Consider the following 14657-nt stretch of genomic DNA (forward strand, 5'->3'; position numbering starts at 1 on the left):
CCACCCCCTCAAGTTGTGGTGGGTATTAAATTATCTAATGGGGTAATGGGGTAAAGTGCACTTGACATGGTATTTGGCACCTCCCAAAATAAAATAAAATAAAAACATTACCATGGAGTCGATTCCAGCACCTCCTAAGTGCTCAGTAAACTGTTATTGATACGTTTAGTATTCTTCAAATTTGTTCCTCCTCTGTGAAGTCCTGTGTCCACTTATGGCACTGCTCATTCACAGAGCCAAAGCCCTCAGTGACATCTTCAAGACCTCCCCATGTCTGCAGCATTCTCCAGATGCTCTTCAACTTACAGAACCTCTGTCTCCTAAATGCCCCTCAAGTTCATCGTCATCTCTTACCTGGACCATTTTAGCAGCTCCCTCAATGGTCTCCTTGCCTTTCGCCTCTCATTCTGTTGACAAAGGGATCTTTCAAAAACTGAAATAAAACCATGAACCAGCTTAACCCCCTTTCTGCCATGGTCCCCTTCTGGCCAACATCTCCTCCATGCTTTTTGCCTGGCCTGCTGCCCCTCTCCAGCCTTTACCTCTTCCCACAATTCCCTACACCCATGTCCTTCCATGCCTCTGCCCAAGCAGGTCCCTTTGCCTGAAGTGAATGTCTATTCTTCCTCGACTACAAAATTCTAATCCATCCTTCCAGACCCAATTCAAAAGGCCCATCTTGCAGAAGGCTCCCTAGGACTCCCTGGCTTTTAAAGGCTTCCTCCCTTGGTCTCCCCAGCCCCTATGTGCCCGGCTAGAGCCAGACAGCAACTCGGGCACAGGGGCTGGATCTAATCCTTCACTTACGTATGGGGCCCAGTGCAACTGCAGAAATGCAACAGCCAAAGGAGACCCCCCACATCATGCAGGGAGATTATAGGCGTCGTGTCCATAGCAGGATGATCACACAGTTGCAGATGACCGGTTCCTGCATCCCCACTCCCATATATCTGATGATCCCAGGAAACCTGGACAGCTTTGGACTCATAAAAAAACTGTCTAATGTAGAGGGTTAAACCCAGACTCAGTCACTTTCCGGCTTTGTGATCCAGGTTAAGCTGTTTAACCTCTCTAAGCCTCAGTTTCCTCATCTGCAAAATGGGGGTGATAACAATATCTGCTCTGAGATTCATCTAGTTCAAATCTCACCTATGTCCTGATTTGAAAGATGAGAAAACTGGATCTCAGAGAGGTAAAGTGACCCAGCCAAGGCCTCACTTGTCAAGTCTAGAAGCAGCACATAACGAGCATTTCAGTAGAAACCTGTGGATGGTAATCCCATCTAGGTGTTCCCAAGCCAGACACCCATCCGGGTCATGTGGATACTTGTTAACTCATTCGAGGGCAGAGAGTCTATTCACGAAGTCTTAGGCAGGGCCCAGGAATCTATATGGGATCAGCTCCAAGGTGATTAACCTTTGGGAATTTGGATCACGAGAGTCCTCTCTACCTTCCAGTGGTCTCATGTGATTCTGTGTGTACGACCTCTTGCTTTTCAGAAGCAGTCCCCCAAACCAGCCTATTAAATATCTGTTCATGCCACTATGCTGTTCATAACCCTTTTGTGGCTCCCCACACCCCTCAGGTCCCAGCTCCACACTCCTCAACATGACCCCAAAGCCCTGCATGATGAAGCCCCGGCACTTTCAACACCTCTTTCTCCTCCAGGACTCAGCCCAGCTGTTCCCTGACCTGGAACATTCTCCCCAGCCCCAACCCCCTTTCCGTGGCTAATAATTCCTAGTCATCTTCCTGGCACTCACCCTTGTATTTTAACTGCTTGTTTATTTGTCTGCTTTTCCCATAAGACCATAAGCTCCGTAAGAGCAGAGACATATCGTGTTCTCCCTGATGCCCAACAGTGCCACACAGTGGTTCTTGATAAACGTTTACTGAATAAATGAATGAGAACAGGCTGGTCCAGAGTGGCCCAGAACAGCAGCCCATTCCCTGGAGGCTTTTCCCCCTGCCTCAGGGTGACACACTAGCCCCTAAGGAGAGGTGGAAGGTCAGTTCAAAGACTGGAAAGGGTGCTTTCCAGGTGGGGGCTGCAGTCAAGCTTGATTCAGCAGCCCTTTCTGGATGAAGAAGGCTACGGAGTCTTGAAGCTCAGGATTTGGCATTAGACAGATCTGAGTCCATCACTTTCAGCACTGTGACTGGACTGATCATTTAACCTCTCCTGAGCTGTTGTAAGGATGACCTAAACTGGTTCATACATTCACCCCCTTGCCTGACATACAGTAATCACTCAATACAATATTAAGCATCACTATTGGGGCTTGGTTGCTGTTGAGCTTCCCAGGAAAGTTTTGTTCTTTGTCGTCTTTTCCCTCCCCCAACACCACCAAAGTGCCCACCCATAGAAGACATCAGAAAGAGCGTGGCAGTACTAAACTGACAGTTTTCTGTGGCTGATTAGCAAAGACTGGATCAGAGGGAACACCGTGCCCAACAAACCAGTATTTGTTGAGTGCCTAATAATAACCACATACAGGAAACCCATCCCTTTGGTTGCATTAGGGCTCATGGCACCTCACGTGTTTCAGAGTAGAACTTTGCTCCAAAGGTTTTCACTGGCTGTGATCTTTCAGAAATAGATCACCAGGCCTTTCTTCTGAGGCAACTTTGTTAGTAGGGAGCACTTAGCCCTTTGCAGCACCCAGGGTCACCTATAATAACCACACTCCCTGTTTATTGGGCATGTTGTGTGCCTGGCAGTGAGTTCCAAGATTGTGTCTTTGAGGGAACCCTGGAATGACTGGAAGGCAGAAAGGGAAATGGACTGGACTATGGGGAGAGGAGAGACTGACACCGTCCCTCTTGACGTCCTCCTCTCCCGCCCCTCCAGGAGAGCGGAGATCCTTAATGCGGCCACCACTGGGGCCGAACCCCTTTCTCCCATCAGGTCCATACCCGGAAGAAGCTCAGGCAACCCCTGATCTCCCCATACCGAGAACTTAGGCTCCCTGCTGCCTCCACCACCACCCTCAAGCCCGGGAAAGAGGCAGCCGCTTCTGGAGAGAGCAGCCCGCTGGAGTGCAGTTCTGCCGTTTTATTTTTCCTGGGATACTCAAGGGAATGTGGGAACAGCCACAGGTGTGGTGAGGGGAAGCCCCCATCTCCCCTCCCCATCAACTGCGAAAGGGGAGAGGCCCAGGCGCCCTGGTCCTGGGTTGGTCCAGCCACTGTGGTCCCTGGGCCCGGTGGGCTGAGGGCTAAGGGTGGAGCCCCTGGAAGGGTGGGGAAGGCTCCTAGGCAGGGTTCGGGATTCTTCATAAAAAGCCACGAAGCTTGATCCCCACGAAGCCCAGCCCCGCGGGGTGGGGGGGACGCAGAGCCCAGATGAGGGACCCGGCCCGGCCTGGCCCGTGGGGGGAAAGAATGGCAGAGATGGTGCCCAGGAGAAGGAGGTGGGGACAAAGCGTCGGACCAGGAGGGAGAAAGTTCCAGGCTGGGGGCGCAGGGTGGAGAGGCACGGCCCCCAGCCCAGACCAGGCGCCTTCGCGTGGGGATCAGGAAGGTAAAAAACCCACGAGAGTGTGACGGGCAGATGGGGCCGGGGCGTGCGGTGCCGGCAGGGCGGGCGCACTGGGCGCCCGCGTTCACAGTGACCTCGACGCTGGGTGTACAGTACGGGTAGAAAACCGCGGGCCGGGCCCGGGCTGGGCGGGCCGGACTGGTCACAGCCTGGTCTGGGCCTCGGGGATGTAGATCTCGATGCTGTCAGCGCTCTCGGTGGCCGAGCTGTGGCGGAAGGAGGCGGCACGCTTGGCCGCCAGGAGCCGCTTGCGCGCTTCCTGCCGCTGCCGGTCCACGGAGTCCAGGGAGCGCTCCTTCACCGGCACGCCCCGTCCCCGCGAGGGCTTCTTTGGTATTGGCGGAGGGACCTTCTTTTCCTCCTGCCGGGACAGAGGACAACGGCTTAGTTCGGGGGCGGGTACCACCCTCGACGCCCCGACTTACGCCCGGGAGGAGTTAACACCATGTGCAACCAAAACGTGACAGCGGCTAGAATTGGCCGCCTAGTCCGGGACCTGAAGCCCCAGGTGTATCTGTGCTGACAAAGTCAAAAACCTACATTTTTCATTAAAAGCAGTCATGAGTTCGAGCTCCCCCTGGTGGCGCCATTCTCAACACCTCGCGTCAGATTGTCAGCTCCAGTCGGGTTTGTTTCGCTCCAGATCTGTAGCAAGCACCGTTCCCACCCCTCACCCCTGGCAAAGTAATGGAGGTTCACACACTAGGCCTCTGGGCCCCATCATGGACAAGGTAGCTGCACAGCTGCAGAGCTGAGAGGACCCTCAGGGCCTCACTCCCATATGCCTAGGCCAGAGGAGAGGGCAGTCTGCCCCTTTGGAAGCTCTAGTTCTGCCCCCTCAAACCCCAGCTGACCCAGGGTGGCTGAGGCAGCCTCAGGATTTTGACAGCTCAGGCAGCGATGATCACTGGGGCCAAACAGGTGGCAGTAACCTCGAGTGCAGTATTCTGGAAGAAGACAGTCATCACCCATCACCAGTCCAGGGATGCTTCTGCTGCCCATGGGTCTCTTCTTCTGCCCTCCTCTCCACCCTAACCCCAACACATCTCTCCGGGGAAAGGCATTTTGTAAGGACTGAACTCTTGGCCTGAAGGGGCTACCCCCTCTACCTTAGGCTCCAGGAGTTTCCAGCTGTTGGCCTTGAGTTGCTGTAGCTCCAAGAACTTGAGGGTCACATCCTCAATGGAGAGTTGCAGGAGGTCCCAGAAACCCGCCAGGTCCTGGAAGGTGGGCACGGGGAATGCAGTGGGGTCCTGTAGAAGAGGAAGCCAGAGGGGAGGCAGCCAGTCAGGGAGGTCCGAATCCCAGCCAGGACCAGAGAAAGCCTTGCCCACCCTTATTGCTGGAAAGTTCAACCTGGGAAAGCCAGGTGGAGACTGGGAGAAAGAGGAACAAAAAAGAGCCCAAACCTCACCCTCTTGGGCACAAACACCTGGTCTCACCTCCAGGCATACATACACATACTCTGGGTTACCTGCCAGGTACATAAAGCCAGTAAGCTCTACTGCCATGGGCACTCACCATGCTTTGCTGACACAGCCGGAAGAACTGCTGAACCTTCTGGGACAGGAGAAGTTGTGTGCTGCCCACAGCACTGCGGATCTTCTCCAGGACTAGAATGTAGAAGGAGATTCAGGAAGGGGAATGATGCAGCTCCTTCCCCAGCCTCCAGAATGTCTGCCCTGAATGACACTGACTCCTTAGTTAATTGGCACGATCTATCTTTTGTCTCTTCCAGGCCCCTCCCAGCCTCATCCTCAAATTCCCAACAAGCAGCCCCTTTTCCATGCCACCAAGAAGACTGTATCCTCAGACACTGATGTTCCTTCCTTCCTACAACCTACATTAATGAGCACTCATCCTCCCGTCTCCTTCCTCCTCCATGTCAGAGAGCAGACGGACACCAGCCCTGCCTACCCCTAGCCTTAGCCAGGGCACTAGCTCAGTAGCCACCCATTGGTTGGACTCTGGCACTCATCAGTGCATGACTACTTGGCTCATTAAGAATTAACAATAATCTCATGTGCATGACACTTGTCTTCCTAGTCACTATTCCTCAGCTTGGGGTGTCTGGGGCAAGACTGTGTCTCCCCTCAGACTGGACTTGCAGGGAAGGACTGTACCCTCCTTCAGACCAAGGCCATATCTACCTGGCTGAATCTCCATCATCTATGTCTCAACATGATCTAACAGTGCGAACCACCTCCTCCTCTGCCTTGAAGTCATATTTCTGGTCCTACCACCTGGATCAGACCTGGATCCTCATACCAGCCCAGATCTTAACAATGTCTCCATTGCCACCAAGGGCTTGGTGACTTGGATGGGTAACCATCTACTAGAAGGCCCAGTCCTTCTGCCTACTCAGTTTCCCCAATCCCGACCCTAGCTTTGAGGCTGTTCCCTGCTTCCTTTCAAGAGCTCCCAGTGTGGCCTGCTGCCAACGGTGACCCATCAAGCCCTGGTGCTAAAGAACCAAACAGTGAGGAAAGCCAACTCATGCCCAACCAAAGGGATCTCCTATTCTGTTGTTGCCCCACCTTCCCTACCCTGCAGCTCTCAGGGAACACTGACCCGGCCATGGTCCCTCCCTGCACACGAGAAGCCAGTGGCACCCACAGAGTCCCCTCACTCACTCTCCTCGGGCAGCTCATAGTCCTCTGCCTCACGCTCCATCTGCTGGCACCAGTGCTCCAGTTTCTCCACCTCTACTCGCAGCATCTTGATGAACCACTCGCCGTCCCGGGGGCAGGGGGACGTGCGGCCTGAGTCGGGGAGGCTACGTGAACCGCGCTCTATCCAGGAGTCACGGCGACCAGCTCCAGGGCCGGGAGTAGGGGTAGGGGCAGGGCCAGGTGACCCATCGGTGGCTGGCGGCTCATACGGCAGTGGGTAGCCCTCACGGTAGGCCCACTGGCCCTGTGTGTGGACCGTGCGGAAGACTGAGTAGGTGGGGGCCCGGGGCCCGGGCTGGGGTTCAGAGGCATGCCTCTGGAAGGAGCGTCCAAACTGCAGGGCCTTGTCTTCTGTGGCCACTGTAGCCAGGCCGGCCAGGCCTTCCAGCTCCAGGTCTGCCTGCACACCAGCTGTCACACTGTTGGAGCGCTTGAACCTTGCCCGCCTGATGAGAGAGGTGGCTGTCATCTCTGCCCCGGCCAGTCTCATCCCAGCCCTCACTCCCACCCCAAGCCAAATGGGGAACAAATGAGAAACGGAGCCTGCAATGTGATGGACATCAACCCACACACTGTAAATAGATGAGTCCTTGCAACGGGTAGACATGTAATATACCTACCTGTTGTACCACCTCTAGAGAGAGGTGGTATTTCACAACCAGTGCTACGTGGACAGAACAGATGCAGGCATGTACCAATCAGGACACAGACCACAGTGCTGGAGCAGGGCCTGGTAGAAGCCGGATTGTTGGGTGGACCAGAGGGTCTGAAGGGAGGGTCCAAGGAAGTGGCTACTCATCAATGAATACAGAAGTATTTCAATATTTTAACAAATGGTACGGCTGTAGTAGCTTATACTAGCTGTACTGGTAGGTCCTCAGCCATGCCAAGAGGTGAAACTAAGGCACAGAGAGGCCCCTGGGCACCCAGCTACAAAACAGAACCAGAATTTGGACCCAGGTTTGCCGGGGCCCACAGCCCAAGCCCTTAAGTCCCATCGAATGAGCTGCTATAACATCAGGAGGAGAAATGCCTTGGGGCGGCTGGGGTGGGGTGGGCCTGTGGCTGGGAAGGCTTCTCTAGGGATCCCCACAGCTCAGCCCAGAATTTGGCCAGACACATCCAGCCAGCGCCAGCAGAGTTGAATTAAGTTGTTGGCAGGAATGACATAGGCCTGGAAATTTCTTGTCCTTTGAGTTAATAATATGCAAATCATATGCAAAACAAAGTCAGTTGGCCCTGTTCTTTTTTCTCTCCGAGTTCAGAGTGGGGGCACTTTTCTGTGAAGTCTGTGGCCCTCTGAGACACACAAGGCTGGGGCCAGACAATAAGAAGTGGGAGTCAGGAGACTGGGGGTGGGGGCTCAAACAGGAGTTTGAAGTCTGGCAATTCAAGGATCACAAAAGAAAAGTCCATGTCTCCTAAGCTACCCCCACCCACGTATGGGCCAAGGACAGAAGAGAAAGGGGCTTGGGGGGGTCAGCTCTAGGGTCCCCTCCAGCTTCCCCCTACCCCCCACAACTTCAGCCTTCCTCTTGCTGCCCAGTCCTTGCTGCCTGCCTGCCTGCTTCCCTCCAGCTGGCGGGCTGCCTGCTGGGAGCCTGTTGCCATAGCAACCAGGCCCAGAAGGATGCTGCAGGACCCAGAAAAGAGAGATGCACTCATGTGCAGTCTCCAAAGAGCCCTATGTCCCAGCCCCCACACAAAGAGAGAGCAAGAGAGAACATATCTACACTGCCTCCCACACGGCTTTCACCTTGACATCTACACCACCCTGCCCTGGTCAAGATTTGCATCATTCTCCACCTTGACTCCGGATCAGCCTCCCTTCAGGTACCTCTGTCTCCATTCTGCACAGCACAGAGGAAGAGCACGAGACTAGGAGTCAGACCTGAGTTCCATGTGTGCGTGTGTGTGTGTATTATGAAGATGGACCAGTAATTGCCAAGGTACCTCATCCTCTCTAAAATTACACCTTATATAGTTTAAGATCTGGGGCTCAGCAATCCCTCATCAGTCTTACCCAAGACCAGAGTAGTCATCCTAAAGCAGAGCTCTGCCTAAGTCATTCCCCTGCTCAAAACCCTTCCATAGCTCTCCCTGCCAACAAGATAAAGTTCAAACTTCCTAGCCTAGCATCTACCTGAGGCCCTTATACTCTGGACACAGTACTCCTCACCAACCTCATCCCCCTGCAGTCTCTTTGTCCCCAAGTAGATCATAATTAGTCCTGTCTTTAAGCCTCTGCATGTGCTATTCCCCTGCCTGAAATGGCCTTCCTTCTCTTTTTCCCTGCCCACTCCCTGCTCAAGCTCCCTCTTGCTCTATGAATCTTCCTGACTACACCAATACCACTCCTCAGTGCTGGACCTCCCCCAACAATCTTCTCACACTCGGAGGTAGCCCCAATCTTTGGTTAAAGTTTTCTGTTTCTGCTGAGAGGCTTGTGTGTCTAACTCAACTGTGAGGATGCACCTTGGCGCCCTTGGAATATGTTTGTGCCTTTACGTTCCAGTTAGGTGCTGGCTCCTTTGGAGCTCCAGCAGCTGCAAACCACACAAGTAAAGGTGGGGGCTACCCCAATAAATACATTATTTAAGATCTGCCATCCCTACTTGCTTTCCTATTATCCCCAATAAACACAGATCTGTCCTTTGGCACCAGTGAGTTTGCTGCCTTTCACCCTGTCCCCCGAGAGGTACTAAGAAGATCACATGCTATCTTGATGGAAACAGGCCACAGAGTCCACAGTCTGGAACAGAAGCATAAATTCCACAGGGGTTTCATGGTTCTCAAGTTGGTTCCCCACTGAGCTCTCTGTGTCTCTGCAACTGCTTCAAGGAAGACCAAATAAGTTGAGGAGCTTATAGGATTACTGGAAGCACAGTCCTCACCAACACTCCCAGCCAGGGCCAGAGATTTGCACAGTACAAGCAGAAGTCAGTCATCCTTGTGCAGGTGGTATTTAAAACCAGCAGTCTGGGACAAGATCACCCAAGAAAAGAAGGTGAGGTGAGAAAAGCAATGGATCAGATCCAAAAGTTCAATGCCCTAAGGAACACAGACATTTCAGGGACAAGTGGAGTCTAAGCCAGAGAGGAAGAGAAAGAAAACCAGGAGAAAGTGACCTAAAAGCAAATAGGGGAGAGAAGGGTCTCAAGAAGGAACTGACAGCCAACATAGGCTGGTTATGACTGGAAGTGTCCATTGATTTGGCAATATGGAAGCCACTGATGATCAGAACAAGACTAACTTTGGTGGAGTAGTGAGGGCAGACACAGACTGCAGTGGGGTACAAGGAAATGGGGAAAACTAGTGAAGACAACTCTCTCAAGGAGCCTCCAAGAGAAGGGGATGCACCATGAAGGGAAGAACATTTTATTTGGAAGAAAGTCCTGGCAATCTACTTCCAAAAGATCACAGCCATTGCAAACCCACTGAAGTACAGTTCTACTCTGACACACATGGGGTTACCATGAGTCAGGGTCAACTCCATAGCAACTGGTTTGGTTTGGTTTGCTTTATTTTATTTGGAATGGTTCCTGAACACCATACCTGAGGGGAGAGAGAACCTGTGAGGTAGACAGAATGGACCCTCAGAGGTCCATGTCCTAATCCTTAAAACTTGTGAATATGTTACCTTACATGGCAAAAGGAGCTCTGCAAGTAGGATCTTGAAATGAGGAGAGCAGCCTGTATTATCCAGGTGGGGCTGATGTAATCACATGGGTCCTTAAATGTGAAGGAGGGAAGCAGGAGGGTCAGCGAATTCCATGTGATGACAGAACCAGGGTTGGAGTGAAGCAATGTGAGGACTCAACCCACCACTGTAGGCTTTGAAGATGGGTGTCAAAAGAATGAGGGCAGCCTTCGGAGCTCGAAAAGGCAAGGAAATGGATTCTCCCCTAGAGTCTCCAGAAAGAACACAGTCCCGTCAACACCTTGATTTTAGGCCAGTGATGCCCAGTTCAAACTTCTGACCTGCCTAACTGTAAGATGATAAATGTGTGTTGTTTTAAGCCACTAAATTCGCAGTAATTTGCTACAGCAGCAATGGGAAACTAATGGGATGTGGGAGAGGGCTTATAAACAAAAACTAAACTCTCTGAGCACTTAGTGGGTAATGTGTTCTATCCTCACCCTACTTACAGATGCGAAAACCGAGGCTTAGAGAGATTAAGTGGCTCCCTAAAATCAAGGTGCCCAGACAAGACTGAGACGGTGATCAAGTTAGTGCAGTCTGGCCATAGAGGCCACCTGGTAAACCATTACACTCTATGTATGGCCTCCCCGAGAAGCGGCAGGTGGAGGAAGCAAAGGAAGAGATGCAAGTAAGCTGGGAACTGGCCTGGAAGTAGAGAGAGATCCCACTGGATAGCCTCAATCATCACAATGGAGTGAGTGAGGAGCTTATCTGCTGCAGGTCTGTGGGGAGCTGGAGAAAGAATGCAAATAAGCAGCCTTAGGGGAGGCAGCACAGCCTTGTGTACTCTGAAGCCAGGCTCCTGGGTCCAAAAGCCAACTCTATGACTTGTGCCTCAGTTTCCTCATGTGTAAATGAGAAGAATATTCAATGCTCACTGAATTACTGTGAGATAATCTATGCAAAGAACTTTTTTTTTTTAATCTATGCAAAGAACTTAGAATAGCACCTGGCTTGTAATGGTAACTGTTAGCTATTATGGAGAAGTGGGATGGTTTGGAGCTCTCACTGAAAAGAAAGGGCGATGGACAAATGAATGATCAGAATTAGCACTGAGGACCCAGCTTGGGCATTGTAGTTACTAATAATTATGATCGCTGTTGATCATGTCCATCTGTTCTCCCACAGCACTCAAACAAATCCTCTTTTATACTCCATACCACATTGTGTTAGTTATTTTCATATCTATGTCCCTTACTAAATAGTACCTAGGACAACCTAGGACAATTCCTCACACATAAACATTGATTGGTTGGCTGGAAGGAAGGATAGTAGAGACCACTAATTATCTCCCAACATCCATTCTCCCCTTCATCCTTATAACAGGATTCCACAATTTTTAGCTGGGCATGTGGCCACTTGGAATAAAGATTCTTTCACCCATCTCCCTTGAGGCTGGGGCAGCCATGTGGCTAGGTTCTAGCCCATAGGATATAAGCTGAAGTGGTACGTACAACTTCCAGGAAATGCTCTTAAAAAGAGAGGATATGCCCTTCTTTGTCCCTTCCTCATTTCTGCTGACCAGAATGCAGATACGATGGCTGGACCTCAAGCAGCCATCTTGGAGCAAGTAGAAACCAAGTACTAAGGATGATGGAGCAAAAGATAGAAGGAGCAGTGATTCTCACACTGTGAGCACCTACCAATCCTCAAATGACTCCCTCTGGACTTCTAAGCAAGAGAGAAGTGAACTTCTATCATGTTTAAGTCAATGTCATTTAGTGTTTCTCTCACAGCCAAACCTAATCTAACTACGTTGCTGTTGTTTTTGTTAGTTGCTGTTGAGTCAATTCCGACACATGGTGACTCCATGTGTGCAGAGTAGACTGTTCCATACGGTTTTCAAGGCTGTGACCTTTCAGAAGCAGATCGCCAGGCCTGTCTTCCAATGCACCTCTGGGTGGGTTTGAACTGCCAACCTTTTGGCTAGTAGTCGAGCGCTTTCAGTTAGTAGTTGCACACCTAACCATTTGTGCCACCAGGGACTCGTAACTATAACAGATGGATTTTCAGGGTATTGAAGTCCAGGGCTTATGTCTCTATTTAGTTCTGGATTTGGCAGTACTTGTTGTGGTCTTCACCAATAGCTGGAAGCACAGGATGAAAACTGGTTTTATTTGTGAATCGTCAATAATTCATAGCAACTTCTTCCCCATTGTTTTCTCACAAGGCCGAGGTGCCTCACCCACTGCCCACCCCCCACCAAGTTCTTCACGGTGACAGTGATCACATTCCTGATGATTCTGGGGGTTGTTATCGTGGTTACTTCAGGGAGACACTGCCGCCGTGATTCTCTAGGGGATAGCACAAAAGCCTCTGGGAAGAACCTAAATTATCCCAAGGGACACGGTGTGCAAAGGAATGCTCAGCTTCCAGAAGTTGTCAAGAGTTTTTTCCAGGAGTATTTGTCAGCAGACTGGGGTAGGGGGGAATGAGCAGGGAGGAAGAAGGGCAGTGCCACTGCAGGCATCATACCAGTTTCTGGGGAAGGCCCCTCTCTGAGACAGCACCTAAGAGCTTAGACATAGGAGTCCCAGAGTCCATCACCACAGCCTGAGGCCTGTGGTAGAGATGCCGAGGTGGGGCTGGAGGAGGAGATTTAGGAGTCATGAGGGTCAGGAACTGTCCTTGGAGTTGTGTACTATAGAATGGACTCAACGTGCATGCCCAGGCCTTACGGTCAGCCAGCTCCTCAACGTTTTTGCAGGACTGTTCTTGGAATATAACTCGCGAGGATGGAATCTTCCTTCCCCTTGCTCAGAAGGCTCTGTTGTTTCAGCACAGGCCCTGACCAGTGTCGCAAAGCTAGAAATGACCATGATGCCAGGAGGAGTCTACACCTGCCTGCACAGAGTCCTCCAGGCTGCACTGGGTGGGCACATGTGGGTATAAGTAAGGTTGCCATGTAAAATACAGGATGCCCAGTTAAATGTGAATTTCTGATCAAAATTTTTTTTTTTTTTTTTAGTATAAGTATGCGCCAAATATTGCATGGGACACACTCAGACTAAAAAAATTATTCAGCGTTTATCCGATAAACAGATTTAACTGGGTATCCTGGTTTGTTGTTGTTTGCTGAATCTGGAAACATCAGTATAAGATCTCCGTGGGAAGGAGCTAGTAGTGAAAGACACAAGGGATCCCACGGTTTGAGAGAGCTGGAGGCAGAATAACATGGTTTCTATGACTGAAAGGACCCCAAGAGCAGTCTTCTAATTTTTACCACATTTGATGCATTTTTTTGTCATGGCACAGAGAATGCTGGGTCTGGGAAGACAGGTGCAGGAGGACACCTTGAGACAGAACTGGTAATTGTTTCTTAAGTATGTTCCCTCCCAACACGGGGCCTTGACACATGCAGTCCCTTCTCCGTTAAACACTCTTGTCTTCCATTTTTATTTCATTAATTACTTTTCATCCTTTTGATCTCTTCGCAAGTGTCACTTCCTCAGTGAAGCCATGCCTGACCCCTTTGACTCTCTAACCATGGTGCACACCTAAACTTTGTGGCATCTGTCACAGCTGTAATTCCACATCACTTATAAGATTCTTAGAACGAAACGGCAGTAGGCTTCACAAGGGCAGGGACACTCATGGTTCTGCTCACAATTTAATGACCATGCCCAGCACAGTTCTTTTCTTTTTTTAAAAGAGCAGAAAATTATTTTCTCACAGCTCTGGAGGGTACAAATTCAAAAACGAGGGTCTTGGCTGTGTTGATGCCTTCCTTGTAGGCAGTCCCAGGCCTTCCTTGGTCCCTTGGCTTATAGATGATCCTCACTTGGTGTCTGTCTTCTCTGGTATGTGTGTGTCTCTGTGTTCATTCTGCTCTTTTTCTGACTCAGAAGTAATTAGATTTAGGATGACCTTGACTGATTGGTTGCATTATACATGATGCTACATTAGATTGCATTGTGGAAGGTAATTACATTACGGAAGATAATCTGCTATACCCAAGACTAACTGATTTTATCACATGTAACTACTCCCTGAGAGCAAATAGATTAGTGTTTGGCCAAACAACTGGGAACCATCACCTAGCCAAGTTGACACATAAAATTAACCATCGAAACCTCTCAGTGGCAGTTGACACAGTTCGTTCTACCCTCCTCCTTGAAATACTCTGAAGTTGACTTCCATCACCCCATATTCCCCTGATATTCCTTCTACCTCCATGATCATTCCTTCTCAGTCTCTCTTGCTGACTGCTCTGCTTTTTTTTTTAATATAATTTTTATTGTGCTTTAAGTGAAAGTTTACAAATCAAGTCAGTCTCTCACAAAAAAAACTTATATACAACTTGCTACATACTCCCAATTACTCTTCCCCTAATGAGACAGCCTGCTCTCTCCCTCCCCTCTCTCCTTTCGTGTCCATTTCGCCAGCTTCTAACCCCCTTTACCCTCTCATCTCCCCTCCAGGCAGGAAATGCCAACAGAGTCTCAAGTGTCCACCTGATCCAAGAAGCTCACTCCTCACCAGCATCCCTCTCCAACCCATTGTCCAGTCCAATCCATGTCTGAAGAGTCGGCTTCGGGAATGGTTCCCATCCTGGGCCAACAGAAGGTCTGGGGGCCATGACCACCGGGGTCCTTCCAGCCTCAGTCAGGCCGTTAAGTCTGGTCTTTTTATGACAATTTGGTGTCTGCATCTCACTGCTCTCCTGCTCCCTCAGGGGTTCTCTGTTGTGTTCCCTGTCAGGGCAGTCATTGGTTGTAGCTGGGCACCATCTAGTTCTTCT

General features: G+C 50.6%; 1 protein-coding gene across 2 annotated transcripts in view; it reads right to left on the bottom strand.

Moving 5' to 3' along the window:
• Window positions 1–3675: 3675 nt before the first annotated feature.
• Window positions 3676–14657, bottom strand: part of DLGAP3 (DLG associated protein 3) — a 61897-nt gene continuing 50915 nt past the window's right edge. For both annotated transcript variants that reach the window (XM_049878701.1, XM_049878702.1), the window contains exons 9-12: window positions 6175–6659; window positions 5063–5154; window positions 4651–4794; window positions 3676–3902 (exon numbers count right to left, since the gene is read on the bottom strand). In XM_049878701.1, the coding sequence (XP_049734658.1) occupies window positions 3684–3902; window positions 4651–4794; window positions 5063–5154; window positions 6175–6659 (940 nt within the window). In that variant the 3' untranslated portion in view covers window positions 3676–3683. The remainder of the gene's footprint in view (window positions 3903–4650; window positions 4795–5062; window positions 5155–6174; window positions 6660–14657) is intronic.

Source organism: Elephas maximus, chromosome 3 (genome assembly GCF_024166365.1).
Source record: "Elephas maximus indicus isolate mEleMax1 chromosome 3, mEleMax1 primary haplotype, whole genome shotgun sequence".
Lineage (NCBI taxonomy): Eukaryota > Metazoa > Chordata > Mammalia > Proboscidea > Elephantidae > Elephas > Elephas maximus.